The 19,681-nt window shown below is 32.0% G+C and overlaps 1 protein-coding gene across 1 annotated transcript; it reads left to right on the top strand.

Moving 5' to 3' along the window:
• Window positions 1-4,328: 4,328 nt before the first annotated feature.
• LOC147387384 (G-type lectin S-receptor-like serine/threonine-protein kinase At4g27290) lies at window positions 4,329-18,082 on the top strand. Its single transcript, XM_086421572.1, has 8 exons — window positions 4,329-5,595; window positions 7,769-7,822; window positions 8,640-8,755; window positions 16,672-16,827; window positions 16,907-17,117; window positions 17,209-17,446; window positions 17,543-17,687; window positions 17,784-18,082. The coding sequence occupies exons 1-8, from the start codon at window positions 4,329-4,331 to the stop codon at window positions 18,075-18,077; spliced, it is 2,481 nt and encodes an 826-aa protein (XP_086277698.1). The 3' UTR covers window positions 18,078-18,082.
• Window positions 18,083-19,681: the final 1,599 nt, after the last annotated feature.

Below are 19,681 nucleotides of genomic sequence, written 5' to 3'. Positions count from 1 at the left end.
TAATTTGGTCATTTTTAGTGATTTTTATCGTAAAGCTTCTTTTTGTCTGAAAATGATGATTTCTATGTTTTTGGGATCATATCTTCCTATCGTAGCGTGGTTTCTACAATTTTGTTGATTTAAGATATCTCATCTGAATTTTTGAAACATATCTAACAACAAATAAAACATTGGAATAATCATCCATTAGTAGGAATCGTCGCAATCGGGTTGACTAGTTGATTAGTCAGACGAGTGCAAAAATGAGGTGTCTACAGTAACCTGGTATTTATAAAATTCTTGATCTGTGGATTCCCCAAGATCTTTCCAATGATTCCTGTCAGAGTAGTTGCGCTTGCTCCCTGGTTTGTCAACTATAGGAGTTGGTATACCTGCCTTGTCAAGGCAAGGGCAATTTCAACCGTTCTATCAGGTTGGGGGTTGTCACATCTATCCATCAGTGATAGAACTGTTATGCCTAACCTGTTAGGCTCCAAGTGTACCCGACCTGCATTTAAGATTTTGTTTGATGTAACTCGATATACTTTCCAATTGATTTGGTGAGTTGGTTACGATCTCGAGAAGTGGCCACGTGTCAATAGCCACGAGAAATACCCTCCACAGCTAGCTTGCTTGGACACCATGTTTGACGAATTTGTGCACGAGCTTCGTGTATTAGGGCTTTAATCACAATTTGAGCACATTGAAACTATTGTTTTAATTGGTTCAACTGCCTGGATGCTTCTAGAGATCCAACCCACAAAAATATATATATCTAGAAAATATGTATTGATCTCTAAAACAAACAAGTAGTGATCTCTAGGAAATTTGTGGCATTTGTTTTCTTCCTTTTTATCTTAAATCTTTGTTTGATCTGCAAAAGTCCTTAAATTATGGATGGGGCGAGGTCACATTACTAATTGTTAAGTCTAAAAAGTTGTACAAACTTATTCCATGGCGAGGTAGGTGGGGGCAAAGAGTGCTTGAACCTCAAGAGTACCCTCAAGACCTACAAGATATCAACTAGGATGACAGGAGAGCAAACTTATTCCATGGCAAGGTAGACTAGTTTTTTATCGTGCTTTCGTATTGATGTTTCTTCTTGTTGTCTTCCTAAGAGTTATTACATTTAATTTCCTTTTTGTATGGTCTCGTTTTTCTCTTCAATTTAGTTAGCCAGGGGGCAGCTTATCCTGATTGACAACCCTAATTTGATGGACCTACAATCCTAAAATCTGCTAGATTAGCTGATTTTGGTTTGTGGATCAAAGTCCTGCAACATGTGCGCCAACCGATAATGATGCCTGATGTCTCAACGCAAGAAAAAAGTAACACAGAACTAGGGTCAATGTCAACGTTCTTGCTGACTCCCAGTCCCACCCCATTTGACATTCATACTTCATACTAAAAATAGTAAAATACAAAATAAATATACCAAGTGTTTGAGATACTTTGTTTATGAGAGTGTTTAAGCCCAATCTGAAACTTCTAACATTATCAAAAGTTATTTACAAATTAACGATAAAAATTGACGGTCCACAATTCTTCAACTTTCTAAATCACTTTTGATGGGGTTAGAAATTTCAAATTAGGCTAATTTTTTGTGAGGATGATCTCTTTGCCATAGAGATCATCCTCACAAAAACTCAGCCCAATACGAAACTTTTAAACTATATAGAACAAATTTTTGTTTCCCAACATTATCCCCTTAAGATTGTTTGCTGAACGCTCCCCTATATATATAGGGGAATGCTAATGTCCAAAATCCAATTTTTTTTTTTTATTATCAATAATACCTTTACACATTTTATCTTTTCGTGAAAAATATAAGGATATATCAATCTTTTTACATAATAAATGTTTATTTACATTATAAATTTTAAGAGCATTTAATCTTTAGAATTAAGTGTTTTGTAGTAATAAATAATTTGACAATTAATGCAAATAAACAATTATTGGGAAAAAAACCAAGATACCCCTATTTTTTTCACAAAGAAAAAAAATGAATAAGGCTATTATTTGAGAAAAAGTGTTGAACGATGCTACATCCTCATGAAGTCTATATATATATATATATATGGGTCCCATTCATCACCCAACAATTTGCCCAACATTTTGCCCAACGTGCTTTGTCCTATATGGATTAGAAGTTTTGGAATGAACTGATTTTTGGTGAGGATGATCTCTATGGTGAGGAGATTATTCTCACCAAAAATCAGTCCATTCCAAAACTTCTAATCCCATCACAAATGGTTTACAAAAAATAGACGGTTCACGACTTTTCAACTTGTAAACATAGGGTTAGAAGTTTTGGAATGAGCTGATTTTTTGTGAGGATGATCTCTACACCATAGAGATCGTCCTCACCAAAATCTAGCCCATTCCAAAACTTTTAACCCATGTAGGACAAAACATTTTGGGCAAATGGTGACTTATATCATCTTGACTTCTAAGAATCTTTCCTAGTCTTTTTATTTTTGTTTCGTTAATAGCTGGCTTATGTCATCTGTTTCGATGATTGTAAGAAAAAAAAAGAAAAAAAAGGAAAATGCTAAACTTGCCTATAGTGCTGACGTGGTGGTGTACACAGAACCATGCATGCTTTTCCACGAGATAGGAGTGTTGTACATTCTAGGAAAATCAATGGTTCTATGTAGAAACAGTGCTGTAGAGTGTTGTATCATGTCAGTGTAACATGACTTAACTTGTTACTGTCATTTTGCTGTCAAGTACATGTAACTGCGACATTCCCACCTTAATTATCGTACTTGAAAAGGCCATATTTATGTGGAAAATGCTCCCACGAAAGGATCCCTTCACAAGAGAATGTTCGTTAGGCATACATACTTTATTGTCTGGAAATGGAAATATTTTCATTTTCCCATTGAAGACAGTGGATTTGGTCATCCGTGTCAACTAAAAGTCTCTAATTGTAGCCAATGTTTAAAAGTTTCTTCATTTTCATACTAAATGAAGCCGATGAGGATCATGAATCACATCGGCCCCACTTGAAGTCTCTAATTTTGGCGCAATTGTAGCCAATGTTTTTGGTTCTTTGTTTCCATACTAAATAAAGCTAATGAGCATCATGAGTCACATTTTGGCACAATTTGGCGTCCATCTGCTCCACTTGAAACACATGCTTCACTATCATTGAAATGTTTCCCTACCTACCTGTGTACCATTAAATCACAGTTACTTTTGGTACAAAGAATATTACTAGACAGGCAAACTGAGAATTGAATCCAATGGGTATTGGATTTCATGTGCCACACGTTTCCATGTTGCAATTCAGTTTGAATGGATCCTATCTAAGAAAAATAATACTAAGATATTTGTGTTTGAGTTTGATTGTTAGGGCCTTAACCATTTTTTGAAGCCCATTGAAATAATGAAAATAATACCCAGAACTCCATCAAACAAATGGTTAAGATGGGTGAGTGGAAAAAATATATTAATATCTTGAAAAATAGTATTAATCTCTAGAAAATTTATGTTTTTCTAATTTATCTTAACCATATGTTTGATGGAGAGTCTCAAACTGTTGTATGTGTTTTGAAAAGTATTTAAAATAATGGAGAGGTCACATTAGGAACTATGTTATCTAAAACCTTACTCCTGGCCCAAAATTAATGTTGACTTGAAGATTTAGGGACCATTTGATGGACCTACACTCCCAAAATCAGCTTGATTTGCTAATTTTGATTAGTGGGTCAACTTCCACCAACAGGTGGGCCAAGCTCAAGGTCTATCCCAAGCCTAGGCCTGCCTTTTTCAAAATTGTGTTGCAGCAAATTTGAAAAATGATGACTCAAAGAAGGAAGAAACAAAAAGACTTAAAGGCAACATTCTCCGCAGACTCTGACCTCAAGAGTCAAGACCCCACGTACCTTTCAAATTTAAAAGAACCATGATAAGATAATATGACAACTCCCCTCTAACCAACGCTTCGCTGCAACCCCATCACACAATCGTAGATAATTCACCTTGGGATGCACAAGGAAAAGATTTATGTTTCAGCGTATCCCGAGATAAATGATTTATGATTTTGCCGGGGGCGTTTGTTAGAAAAGGGATCATATTAAAATAGTGAAGGAAAAAAAAAAACATAAATAAATAAAAAATGAATCGTATGATGTCCCTTTCTTGCACATCCCTTACCCCGTCTCAGAACAGTAAATCAGTTGCCTCGGGATATATAAAAAAATATTTATAAGTATACACATCCCGAGGCAAATGATCTATGGGTCTATGACAAGGACGTAGAGGGGCGTGTGTTAGAGGGAGACGTCGAGAAATCATTACACAATAAATATACCCAGTGTTTGATATACTTCTCTTACGAGAAAATGGGAAGCATTACAGACATACAGTTTCGTCTCATTTTCTACTTCATTTCACTCACATTTTTTGCAAATATTCCCATTGCTTCCCCTACCCTATCTCCAAAACAATCCATTAAAGACGGTGAGACTCTTGTTTCAGATCAAAATCTTTTCGAATTAGGATTCTTCAGTCCTAGAAACAATTCAAAGAACCGATATTTGGGAATATGGTACTTCGAAAGTAAAACTGTAGTTTGGGTTGCAAACAGAGACAACCCAATTAGAGATTCATCCGGATGTCTTAAAATGGGAGAAGAAGGCCAGCTCGTTCTCCTAAATAAAGATTCCAGAATTATGTGGTCGACGAATCAGTCCAAGGCAGAAAACCCAATTGCAAAGCTTTTAGATTCAGGAAATCTTGTTATTTTACAAGAAAGCAATGAGAAGTATCTATGGCAGAGTTTCGATTACCCAACTAATACATATTTACCTGGAATGAAGCTAGGGCGGGAATTCAAGACCGGTATTAATCGAGTTCTGACATCATGGAAGAATACTAATGACCCATCTACAGGTGACTTTTCTTGTAGTGTAGATCCTCATGGATTTCCAGAATTTATTATTTCGAACCGACTGATCTTGCGGTACCGAACTGGACCTTGGAATGGTGTCCAATTTAGTGGTATCCCCGAAATGAAGGCCCTTAATGGCTTTAATTTCAGTTTCATCGACAATCAGGATGAGTTATATTTCATATTCGTAATTAACAGTGATTCTATTGTGCCAAGGCTGATTTTGAATGAAACTGGTGTGGTTCAACTTCAATTGACCGGCAAGAATCTTACCTGGAACACTTTATGGTCCGCCCCAAATGATCAATGTGACAATTACAGCAAGTGCGGTGCTTATGGCATATGTGACATGAATAGCTCGCCTGTTTGCAATTGTGTTAAAGGGTTTGAGCCCAAGAACCAAAAGAATTGGCATTTGAAAGATGGCTCAGGTGGATGTGTTCCGAAAGCGAAATTTGACTGCAATAAGGATGATGAGTTCTTTGAATTGAAGGGGATGAAACTGCCCGATACTTCGAGCTCGATTGTTAACAATAGCATGAGTCTTAGGGAATGTGAAGTAGAATGCAGGAACAATTGTTCTTGTACAGCTTATGCGAATTCTGCCATTAACGAAGGAGGGAAGGGTTGTGTAGTATGGTTTGGTGATTTGATCGATCTCCGAGATAATTCTGAAGGTGGACAAAATCTTTATGTACGGGTACCAACTTCGAAATTAGGTATGTCTCATTGTTGCAAAACCTTTGATTGTTGCGGGAAATACAATTCAGATCTCCGAGCTTCTATTGCCACAACAACTTGTGCACCCCACAACATGGGACATCATAAAGAATTAACACATCCTGGAGTGTTCCAAGTAAATTTTGGTGTGGCAATAGAAGCTCATTATTCATTTTAATTGCAAAAATGTTAAATTCCGAAAATGGAATTAAAACATTTTGGTTAATGTGGGGAACAAATTTACTGTTTTGTACAGTGAAAACTTTTCAACAGTTTAAATGAAAATAAAATGGGAATTTTTATAAAATAGAATTTTTTTCCACTGCAGCCGGAATGTTTTAATTGAGAAAAAGGTAATTCACCGGTTTCAGAATTAAAATGAATAATATACTATTTGGGGACTTCCCCAAGTTTTCTTTACTTTTTTGGGAATTTTACCTTTTTATAATTATTCGTGTTTACTGAAATGTGCCACGATCATATTTGTGATTTTAAAATTCAAAAACTCAATTAGACTAAAATGTTCACCAGGTTAAGTTAAGTAAAAAACTCAAGTGTCGACTTCGCTGAATAAAATTAAAATAATTAGTCACTTAAACTATCATCATTTTCAACTTCTGGATGAATTCCTTTCATTTTTCATCCAAAACTTATCATCTTAAGGTCTACTTCTCCTTTTAAACCTTAAGATATATCTTTCATCTTCAAGCTTAAGATATATCTCATACAACCTTTCTAACTAATAAATAATATAAGATTCCTGTTGACGCAGGAGATGATGAATTTTTAGGTTTAAAAGAAATTTTCTTAGGTGGTTGAAGTTAATCATGGACCGAATGTAAGGTTGAATGGGTTTAAGAACTTGAAAATGATATCACATTTTCACAAGAATAATAAAGGGTTTTATTCTAGAGGTTGAAGTCCGTGGATTGAAAACCAAGTTGAATGGGTTAAAGAGCTTCAAGATGATTGATTTTTGATAAAAAAAAATTAGGTTTTTAAATGGATTTTCTTATAAAAAAAGGATTTTTAGCAATGCATTTTCAATATTTGACTCGGTGAATCTAACTTAATTGAGGTTCAACTTGTCTGAATGATCGAGTTGACTCGATGAGTTGATTCCTTCAAGTTTTGTGACGGATTCACCATGAATTCCAATTGGATCAAGTCGAATTGACAAAATTTCAAGTTGATTTGACAAGTTTTAAACCATAATTTTACTTCATTTTTTTTTTTGTTTCTTGTGAACCTCAAATAAATCCCTATTTAACCGACCAAGGGTTAGTTTAAATGGTAAGATAGATTGGGTTTGTTTCTCAGGTCATGACTTCTAATCTCTATGTGCCCTTCCCCCAAAAAAGTGACTATTTAATTGTTGTACACATGTTGGGTGGGATGGTATGCGCAGTGTGCCAAAGTAAAGAAAAAAAAAATCACTATGTTTTTAACAAAATTATGTAAGGCCATAATTAAGTTGAAAATAAAGGTGCATTGGTAAACTCAATTATATGGGTATCTTTTGGAATATAAAAAAAGTTCTTAAATAAATTAAAAAAGAATCAAATAAAAACATAAAAAGTACCACCACCAAGGGGTTAGTGGTAAAACTAGCGACTGAGATTTGCTTCCTCTTATCGTGTGTACAAAATTGGGTAACCTTATGACTTACTCTATTGCATGTTGAGAAACTTCCGTGGGATGGCGACAGTAGGGGCTAGTTACTAACTAGTTATTCTAAGATCTTTATGAGCATACATAATATCAGATTTTCAATCATTCCATTATTATGTGGATTTATATCCATAAAGTTAGGAAAAAGAATTACACCAAGGACTGGATTCTGATATGGTTCACTAACTAAGTCATTGATCATGGAATTGGTAGATTGGCTTCCACTACATGACTCTTGTGGGAGTCTAAAGTGCTCTTGAATAAACAGTCCAGCGTTTTGAGATAATCTAGATTCAGTTTTTATCTTCTTACAAGAGCTAGAAGAACGCCAGAGTGGAGTGGTCGAAATCCATCTTTGTGATTTTCACGCTCTTACAAGAGTTTGATTCCTGTAAAAATAATAGGCTTATAGACCTAATTTCCCCAATTATAATTTACTAATATTGTAAATGGTAAGTTTATTTATTTACTTTAAAATTCACTAATGTCATTCACTTACAGCAAATCCTCCACCACCGAATATCAACGATTTGCCTCCACCGACTGTCATTAATGGTAAGTTTATTTGTTTATTTATTTATTTAAAATAATAGCTTTGTCACGATCATGATCGACGAATTATGTTTTTGATCAACCATTCAAGAATCCCTTGAAAAAATAGTGTTTAAAATTTTTTCAATGATCACAGATCTTAATCATTGGTTCATAGTTTGTTCTCAATTGGCCACTCACTCATATAATATATTTTGTTGGACTTATTTCTGTTTCAATGCCTACCAAATTATCTCTTTAAGTATTTTGTCATATGATTTCTTTAAGTCAATAAAAGTCATATAAATATTCTTCATTTTTTCTTTTACCTTGCTAAAATTTTTCATTATTCGTCTAAGTAGAGAGAATGCTCCATGTGAAAAAGCCCAAAATTCGATGGACCAAGGCATCAAATTTTTCATTGTCGAATAATTTTTTTTTGACAAGCCAAAATTGTCAAATTAATGGTGGATGGAAGAAATTTGACACCTCTAAGCCGTCAAATCTTGGGAACATCAAAATTTCAACAGCCCAAGTTCGACAAAATTCAGTTTCTAAAATTCGTAGGCCTTGGCGTTGAATATTCTAGTTTTCATGTAGTGATGGTTTAATTATAATCAATATTCCTAGTATTGAGATGGGCATAAGATAATTATGATGATATTTCACCTAGTATTTACTTTGTATCAGTTACAGTGGTTATTATCCTTAGTTTAGAAATGAATATTATCAAGATCTACCACGGTTTAGCCCTAATTATATTTGTTTTTATTGGTGGATAAATTTAGTTCATGTGGATACACTTAATTTCCTGATGAGAAATGTTTCATTTGAATTGCAGGTCGAAAGAAACAAGTTCCAATGTTCGTTCTCATACCAAGCATAATATTTGGCATAATTGTATTGGCATCCTTGATATTTATTTTAAGAAGGTGGACCAAGACAAGAAAAGGTAAATTTACCTAATAGCTAACAAAAACATGTTTGTTATACATGATCCTCATGTCCTCCAAGGCCCATGATCTTTATGCCCTCACTAGAAATCGGTATTAGGCGATCTACAGCTAGTTGGTCTCATTGTTATAATTATTATTATTATTTTGCTTTAAGCTTAATTTTTTTAAGAGTCGTGCTAGAGTGACCTCAGCGGGGTACACACGGGGGACACCTTGATGTGGTGGAGCGCGCATGTCCGTAGATGCATTTAACTCGTATCTCTGCGAAAACGCATATATGGGCATGCGTTCACCACGTCAAGATATCCCTTGTGTGTCCCCTACCAAGGTCACTACAACATTAATCCCTTTTTAATCACTTTTTTCCATAGTTTCATGTTATAACTCGTAAGTTCAATATAAATTTATATTAGTGCAGATTTCTATCTCTCGTTTATGGGTTTTATTTATTTTTCATAGTTTTCGGGAAGAAAAATATTAATAAATTTTGATTATATATTTTGTTGAATTTTTGAATTAAAAATCAAATTTTGTTTTATTAGTTGGAAGTAACTTAATAAGTTACATTCTTACCATGGGATCAACCCCTAAGAAGTTATAATTTCGTGTAACTCTTCCAACGTCTTCTTGTTTGGGATGTCCTTTTCAACCAATGTGTTGGTTCTTATTTTGCCTATTGGCACTCCAATTTTTAATACCACTTCTTCACACCTCTTTGAAACAGTGGGAACTCTTCATTATTTATTTATTGGAGTTAATCTAAGGAGATCAAAAATTCATTTTTCCGATTCTTTTTAAAAGAATATTGTGAGATACTTGAATCTAAAATCATGTGTTCGATTATGCTTAAATTATTTTCATTATTTATTATTTGTGAGATATATTAAAAAAAGAGTATCGAATATTTCCGGGTTCGTCATAAACAAAGATTGGAGTGTTACCCTCTCTATTATAAATCATTGTATCCTGCAAGACAGACGTCTACGAAATGTTAGCACCTGTCCTAAGGACATCACGTTCAACGTGAAGCTTTGATCTTAATTTGTTTATTCAAATTGATAAGTTCTTTTAATTATATATATATTTTTAATTTTCTCTCATATATTTATTTTAGATTCAATTTAACGTCTCATTCAATTATGTACTTGATTTATTTTTTTAATGAAATTGATTTGCACCCAACAATCTTAAGACAGATTTCTTTTTGAAGTGTAAATTAGTTTATTTGGAAAATTTGGTAATAGTGACTTTAAAAGATGGCAACAGAAAATGTTGTTCCATCTTACTACCTTGAATTTTGTTCATCTTCTTAAAAATGACCCTCATATTCCTAATGAGAATGTGGGAGATGGAACTACAGTTGTTGCATTAGAAGCTTGGAATCATTCAAATTTCTTATGTAGAAACTATATTTTGAATGGGTTAGATAATGTTGTACACAGTGTACTCACAGATTCAAACCGTGAAATTGCTTTGGGAATCCTTAGACCAAAAATACAAAACGAAAGATGCCGGAACAAAGAAATTTGTTGTTGGTAGATTTTTAGATTTTAGAATGGTGGATTCTAAAATAATCAAAAATCAAATCCAAGATCTCCAAATTTTAATTCATGAGATTCATGTCGAAGGTATGTCAAGTAGTGAATCTTTTCAAGTTGCATCTATAATTGAAAAACTTCTACCAACTTTAAAGATTTCATAAATTACCTTAAGCATAAACGTAAAGAGATGTCTATAGAGGATTTGATTGTGAGGTTAAGAATCGAAAAAGATAATAGAAATAATGAAAAGAAAGATATGATTTCATCCATAAAATCCAAATCAAATATTGTGGAAGAAGATTCAATCAAACTCAAACCCAATTCCAATAAAAATAAAAAATAGAAAAACAATGGTCCTAAAAATAAAAATTTCAAGAAAATATTAGGCAAATGCTTTGTGTGTGGGAAACCCAAACATCAAACAAAAGATTGTCGAAAGTGCAAGGGACATGATTCTTTCAAAATTAACAAGCCTATTCAAGTGGATGTGACCGAACATAAAATTTTGTAGCAATTATTTTAGAAGCAAACTTTGTGAATGAAAACAAAGATTGGTGAGTGGATACTGGGGTCACTAGACACATATGCTCTGATAAAAATTTATTTTCTACATATCATAAAATAGATAATAGAGAACAATTGTACATGAAAAACTCTTCTGCGTCCTCAATTGCAAGACATGGAAAGATTGTGCTAGAGTTTACTTTAGGAAAAATTCTCACATTGAATGATGTTCTACACGTATCAGAGATTCGAAATAATCTAGTGTCTAAGTCACTACTGAGTAAAAAAGACTTTAAGTTGGTGTTTGAGTCAAACAAATTTGTCTTGACCAAGAATGAGATATTTGTAGAAAAGGGATATTTGAGTGATGGATTGTTCAAACTAAATGTATGTGTTAAAATAAATAATAAAGTTGTTTCTTTTACTTATATTCATAAGTTATTTAATATTTGACATGCTAGACTAGGACATGTAAATTTTAGATCTTTGAAAAGAATGATTAATTTAGGACTTTTACCTAAGTTTTAAGTAGATAGAAACATAAATGTGAAATTTGCATAGAATCAAAATTTCAAAGAAAATCTTTTTATTCTATTGAAAGAACTAGCGAACCTCTTGAATTAATTCATAGTGATTTATGTGATTTTAAATTTACTCAAACTAGAGATAGTAAAAAATACATTATTATATTTATTAATAATAGCACTAGATGTTGTTATATTTATTTATTAAGTAGTAAACATGAAGTACTATATAAATTTCGAATTTATAAGAATGAAGTAGAAAGTCAACTTTCTAAAAAAATTAAAATTCTTCGATCAAATAGGGGTAGAGAATATGACTCCAATTCTGTAAATAAATTTTGTGAAAATCATAGAATAATTCATCAAACTTCTGCACTTTATACTCCCCAACAAAATGAAATAGTAGAAAGAAAAAATATAATTCTTGAAAACATAGTTAATTTAATGTTAAATAGTTCATGACTTTTTCAAAAAATTTGGAGTGAAGTTTTTTCAATAAATTATCTTTTGAATAAATTTTTTTTTTATAGAAATTAGATAAAACACCTAAAACTAGAGATGCTTAGCAAAAGTTATAATCCCATTACCTAAAAAAATTAAACTTGGACCTAAAACTATTGATTGTGTATTTATAGGTTATGCTAACAATGGTAATACTTACAAATTTCTTATTTTCAAGTCTAATGTTTTAGGTGTTGAGAAAAATATCATTCTTGAATCTAGAGATACTGAATTTTTTTAAGATAATTTTAGACTTGTTCTTAAAAGAAAATTAGAAGAAAGTTCAAGTAGCAATCAAAATAATTTAGAAAATGACTTAAAACTTAGAAGGAGTAAAATTATTAGAATAAAAACTTCATTCGAGCCTGATTTTTTAACTTACTTAATTGAGAATGAACCCCAAACATTTAAAGAAGTTATGTTTAACTCAGAAACTCCTTATTGGAAATAAGCCATTAATAGTGAAATTGAATCTATAACGCTAATAATTTTTAAGAATTAGTAAATTTACCTCTTGATAATAAAATAATTTGATATAAATGAATTTTTAAAAAGAAATTAAAATTAGATAGGTCTATTGATAAATATAAGGCTAGACTAGTAGCTAAAAGTCATAGACAAAAGGAAAGACTAGATTTCTTTGACACCTATCCACCAGTGACTAGAATAATATCAATTAGAATGTTAATAGTAATAGCGGTATTCTATAATTTAGAAATTCATCAAATGGATGTTAAAATCACTTTCTTAAACAATGAATTACATGAAGAAATATACATGGATCAACCTGAAGGATTTGTAACTAAAGGTCAAGAACATAAAATTTGTAGACTAATTAAATCTTTGTATGGTCTAAAACAAGCTCCTAAATAATGGCATGAAAAGTTTGATAATGTAATGTTAACTAATAATTTTAGAATAAATGAGTGTGATAAATGTATATATGTAAAAAGTATAAATAATTTACATATGATTGTGTGTTTATATGTAGATGACATGTTAATAATGGGAACTAACCTTAATATTATTAAATTTACTAAAAGAATTTTATTAAATAATTTTGATATGAAAGATTTAAGCCTTGCATATATAATTTTAGGTATTAAAATATTTAGAAATATTGATGGTCTTGTTTTATTACAATTTCATTATATTGAAAAAATTCTTAGCAAATTTAATCAATTTGATTGTAAATCTGTAGAACTCCTTTTGATGCAAATTGTAATCTTAAGAAAAATATTGGAAATACTGTATCACAATTAGCATATTCTCGTGTAATTAGTAGCTTAATGTATATTATGAGTTGCACTTGTCTTGATATAGTTTATTCTGTTAATAGATTAAGTAGATACACTAGTAACTCAAGATATGATCATTGGAAACCTTTAATAAGAGTATTAAGATATTTAAAACATACTCTTGATTATGGTTTACATTATTCGAGGTATCCCATTGTAATTCAAAGTTACAGTGATGCTAACTGGATATCAGACTTAGAAGAGTCTAAATCCACTAATAGGTATGTATTTTACTCTTGGAAGTGTAGCTGTCTTTTGAAAATCTTTCAAACAGACTTGTATTGCTCGATCCACTATAGAATTAGAGTTTATTGCACTAGATAAGACTGATGAAGAAACTGAATGGTTGTGGCATCTTTTAGAGGGTATCCCTCTTTGACCAAGTATAATACCTGCAATCTGTAGACATTGTGATTGTCAAGTACCAATCGTTAGAGCACAGAATAAAGTATATAATGGAAAGTCTTTACATATACGTCAAAGACATAATACTATGAAACAATTACTCTCCAATGGAATCATTTCTATTGATTTTGTGAGATCTCAAGATAACTTAACAGATTTTTTTACTAAAGGATTGTCTAGAGAGTAAATTTATAATATATCGAGGGAAATGAGTTTAAAGTCTATAAATAAATTATCTTAATGAAAACCTAACCTAGTTGATTGTAGAACCCAAGATCTAGGTTCAATAGGACAACTAAGTTATGAGTAATTCAAATATAGTACTAAATCTATACCCAAATTCTATGATGTAAAAGTGTGACTTGCAATTATGTAAGGTTAATACTGGGTATTTTAATGATGCCTATATGTTATTAATTTAAGTGGAGTATAACACGATACTCCTAATAGGTGTCACCTATATAAGTAAATAAGTGTGGTCATTTCTATGAGAATTATTTCTTAAAAGTTAAAATTCTCTAAAGTACTTATGAATCCAGGAGTTGTTCAGGACCGTAAGAACCCGTTGTATTGGAAAAGACTTTGTATAAAACCTATTGTCTTGATTTACAAAAACGATTAGTCAATTCAAAACATCATATTCACTGAATAACCAAGTAAATCCTTCAGTAGGAAAGGTTCAAGTTCAAAAGATACCTATATATATATAGGGTCAGGTTCAAGGGCCATATGAGAAAACATATGTAAAAACTTTCGTTTTTAATAAAATTTTAAAATATGGGTTAGAAAATTTGGATTGAGCTGATTTTTTGTGAGGATGATCTCTATGAAGGGAAGATCATCCAAAAAAAAAAAAAATTTAGCCCAATCTGAAACTTCTAACCCCATTAAAATTGATTTAGAATGTGGACCGTCGATTTTTTACCATTTTTTATCACTAATTTGTAAATCACTTTTGATGGATTTAGAAGTTTCTGATTGAGCTGATTTTTTGTGAGAATGATCTTTTCATCATAGTGACCATCCTTGCAAAAAATCAGCTCAATCCAAAACCTCTAACTCTTATTTTGAAAAACGAAAGTTTTTTCATATGTTTTCTCATATGGCCCTTGAACCGCCCCCATACCTATGCTTTACCCTACACCATACCAAACGTGTTTTGTCCTCCATGGGTTAGAAGTTTTGGAATAGGCTGATTTTTGGTGAGGATGATCTCCATCCTCACCAAAAATCAGCCTATTCCAAAATTTCTAACCTCACCAAAAATCAGCCTATTCCAAAACTTCTAACCCTATAAAAATGGTTTACAAAAAGTGGACAGTCCACGATTTTTCAACTTCTAAACATGGGCTAGAAATTTTGGAATGGGCTGATTTTTGGTGAGAAGGATCTTCTAATCATAGAGATCATCCTCATCAAAAATCAGCCCATTCCAAAACTTCTAACCCATGTAGGACAAAACACGTTTGGTAAAGCGTAGGGTAAAGTGTAGGGTGTTGAACATTTCCCTATATATATAATTTTATTGATATTTTATTTTCTACATTCATGTAGGGGATTGTTGAATTTTTGAATTAGAAAATCAAATTTTGTTTTATTGGTTGGAAGTAACTTAATAAGTTACATTCTTACCATGGGATCCCCTAAGAAGTTATAACTAGGGGTGCACATTGGATTGGGTAAATCCGAGAACCGAACCAATCCGAAGTATTTTGGATTGGATTGGTTCGGATTGAGCATGGTTTGGTTCGGGTACGGATTGTATATATAAAAATCCGATTGATTTGGTTCTGTTTCGAATTAGGGGTATAATAAAACCGAACCAATTCGAGAACCCAACTAATCCGAAGTATCTATTATAATATATAACGAAGAAGTAACTCATCAAAGTCTTCAACTTTATCTCTTTTATTTTTTTTCTAACAAAAACTTATAAAAAATGTACACAAATCTCTCTCTCAACTCTCAAATAAATTAATCAATTTATGAAAAAACATTTTCAAAGAGTTTGATTCCTTGTTTTTTTTACAGGAACTTTATGCCATGTTTGTTAGATGAAATATACTATACGAACCTAGGCTTGGATTCGTTAATATACCATTTATGGATTAGTTTTCTTATTAATCCATCAAAAATACCAATTTTAAAATTGTAATTTTTTTTTTTTTAGTCTCATTGAGCTTCCTCTAATTTTTAATTTATATAGATTTCAGTTAGAATTTAATCATAAAATCATTTTCATTTTAAAAATAGGCATTGTTTATTATTTGATCCAAAGGGTTCCTCTTTTGAAAGAAAAAATACTAGTTTTTCTATTTTGAAAGTATAAGAATCGAGAACCGATCCGAACCAATCCGAAATAAGGTTGGTTTGGATTGGTTCGGTTCCAAATTTGTAGAACCGATCATATTTGATTCGGTTTCAATTTTGCCAAAATCCGAACCATGTGCACCCCTAGTTATAACTTCTTGTTACTCTTCCAACGTCTTATTGTTTGAGACGTCATCTTCAACCAATGTGTTGGTTCTTATTTTGCCTATTGGCACACCAATTTTTAATATCACTTCTTCACACCTCTTTGAAATTATGGGAACTCCTCATTGTTTATTTATTGGAGTTAATCAAAAGTGATCAAAATTTCTTTTAAAAATATATATATATATATATATATATATATTATGAGATTCTTGAGTCTAAAATCATTTATTCGATTACGCTTAAATTGTTCTCATTATTTATTATTTGTGAGATACATTAAAAAGAGAGTACCAAATATTTTCGGGTTTGTCTTAAGTAAAGATTGAAGTGCTACCCTCTCTGTTATAGATCATTGTATCCTGAGAGATAGATGTTTACGAGCTATTGGCATCGAAGCGAGGACAAAATCTGTCTTAAGGACATCGCATTCAACGTGAAGCCTTGATCTTAATTTGCTTATACAAACTGATGAGTACTTTTAATTTTATATATATTTTTAATTTTCTCTCATAATATTTATTTTTGATTCAACTTAAATTCTTATTTAATTATGTACTTGATTTATTTTCTTAATAAAATTGATTTGTACCCAACATATTTAACTCCTAAAAAACAGGAACAAAAAGAAAAATACAAGATTTATTTGATCTGACTACATCTACAAAGACTCACAAAGACACCACAGAAGCTGAAATATGGGATTCAGAGAAAACAAAGCTCCCAGATTTACCATTATTTGACTATGAAGTAATTGCAAATGCTACAAATAATTTCACAGATGCAAATAAGCTTGGAAAGGGAGGATTCGGAAATGTTTACAAGGTAATGCTATATTATAATTAACAAAATTTAAGGAAGTAGACACTTCGAAATAACATACATAAATTTGTTATCATCTCAGGGTACACTACCAAGAGGACAAGTAATAGCAGTGAAAAGACTTTCCAAAAGCTCTGGACAAGGCTTTAAGGAGTTCAAGAATGAGGTTATGTTAATATCCAAACTTCAACACAGGAATCTAGTTAAGATCTTTGGGTGCTGCATCGAAGGAGAAGAGAAGATGTTGCTCTATGAATACATGCCCAACAAAAGCTTGGATTACTTTCTATTTGGTGTGTTTATTGTTTATGAATAATTTTGTTCACGTGCCATTAAAAAACCATCAACTTTTGCTAATATAGTATGCTGGATCAAATTGACCAGATCCAACTAAACAAGGAAACTTGACGTGGGTTAAACGCTTCAACATTGTTGAAGGCATCGCTCGAGGTCTTCTCTATCTTCACCGAGATTCAAGATTAAAAATTATTCATCGAGATTTGAAAGCCAGCAACATTCTATTGGATGATGAGATGAATCCCAAAATTTCAGACTTTGGAATGGCAAGGATTTTGGGAGGAAATCAAACTCTAGAAAATACTAAAAGGGTTGTCGGAACATAGTAAGTATATACTAGCTGCTTGACATCCTAAATTTCCCTTTGGTTGGGATTTTGATCCTTTTAACTAACCAATGAGTCCTTAATGGTAAAATGTAGTGGTTACATGGCCCCAGAGTATGCCATGGGAGGGAGATTTTCTGAGAAATCTGATGTTTTCAGCTTTGGGGTAATGCTTTTAGAGATTGTGAGCGGAAAGAGAATTAACCAATTTGATGAACAATCACTAAGCCTTGCGGAGTTTGTAAGTATATAGTATTACGAAATCTGTGTTTTTTATTTTCTTACAAGAATTACTTTTTATTAATAACCTTACAAGATGAGATTGATATTATTTCAGGCATGGCGTCTATGGAACGAAGGTAAGGAAATAGAATTAATGGACCCAACAATAATAGACTCATACTCTGCCTCAGAAGTATTAAGATGCATTCATGTAGGGCTTTTATGTTTACAAGAACATGCAACAGAGCGGCCAACAATGTCTAATGTAGTTCTAATGCTTGGCATGGATACCACACATCTTCCTACACCAAGAAAACCTGGGTTTGCCATCAAACCTACTTTGTCTTTAGCTAACACAGAAATGGGCTCTGTAAATAATGTCACTATTACAGTGGAAAGTGGCCGGTAGCAAGTTATAATGTCTTAAAAATCTATTTAGTATTTCGAGGTAATTGATTGATATATTATGTGTATCTCTAGGGATTTGTAATAAACATTTTGAACCAATTTTATAAAAATACTAACGGATGCCCGTGCCTAGGCCATGGGTCATTTCGTGCATCTGTTCCTTACACATTGAATATTCTATACGCATTGAAAACCCTTACACATTGAATATTCTGTACATATGTTTAAGTTAAAGAGGTACTATTGGCACCCCAAATTTTACTTATTAGACCCTAATTTCTAAAATTAATTATCACACTCCAATTAAAAATTAAAACGGACTCTTCAAACATTACATAGATTTGGCTCAAATTATTATTTCTACTTCACCAAACATTATATCACACGTTCAAACAATTTCAGTAGTTGTTTATAATTATGATTAAGCTTGTATAAAACCCAAAACCAAAAATTTATAAATCTATCAAAATAAATGAGAGAACTTCTATTGACATCCCAACTTTGAAAAAAATTAAGATTTTGAAAAAAAAAAAAAACCACTTTCCTTACTAACTTAGTAAGATTTTAAATCTTACAAAGGGTTGTTTCGCTCAAATGATTACCACATTGGCTATCCAGCACATGGTTCTAAAACTCGGTTTCACGTCTCGTCTCGTCCATGCTAGATATTTAAGAGCTTTTCGATACGTTTAAGAAATCTCATTCAAAATTTTGAAAGATGAACACGGGATTTTAAATCTCTTCCATCCATCCATTCTTTTCCTAATATCGATATGACTTGGGTGATACGTCTCTTTGAGAGTTTTGAAACAATCATCCAACACCATAACCCTCTATGTTTCATGTAAAACTAAGATCCAAAAACAAATACATAAGTTTAAAAAGAAAAAAAATGATTGGGCTTGATCCAAGGATTTGAAAATGGACAGCTTTTGAACTCCTATATTTAAATTTTAAATTCAACAGTGAAAAATAACTTTAAAAAAAAATTATTTTCAATGTAGCACGGCTATAATTTTAACTATCAATTTTCAAGAATCTTGTTTTCTAAGTACATGTAAATGCGACATTCATTTTACCGTCTTTGAAACACAATCGCATATTATCCCAATTCCACATTTATATGCTCACATGGAAGGAGGTATCATCAAAATATCGTTTCTCATCAGAATTACAAGGGAACGTTCCATAGACATGAGTACTTGATTGCCTAACATCGAAATTAATAGAGTTGTGATAATTTGAAACCCCCACATGGGATACTTGTTCGTCACAAATTATCACATAAAATAAAAAGAGAACAAAATAATAAAAATCTTGGCAAAGAAGGGTTGATCCACAAAAACAACGTTGATCCAAAATTTCTACTTAAAATGATTAGATTTAAAATAATTAAAATGAATTGGAAAATGTTTGAAATTAAAATAATAAAAAAAAAAACCAGCAAGAGAAATATGACATAAGATTACAATGTAAAATATTAGATTTATGGCGCCCTACCAAATGCTAATACAAAGCCCCATGTCAAATCTCAAGGCATTAGATGGCGTCTCGAAATTTCGGCAAGGTCTTCTCTATTTATGTAAGAATTCCAAGGCGTTCAAC

Source organism: Akebia trifoliata, chromosome 13 (assembly GCF_017979445.1).
Source record: "Akebia trifoliata isolate Shusen 1 chromosome 13, ASM1797944v1, whole genome shotgun sequence".
NCBI classification, from domain to species: Eukaryota; Viridiplantae; Streptophyta; class Magnoliopsida; order Ranunculales; family Lardizabalaceae; genus Akebia; species Akebia trifoliata.
This window is presented reverse-complemented; position numbering and strand designations above follow the sequence as displayed.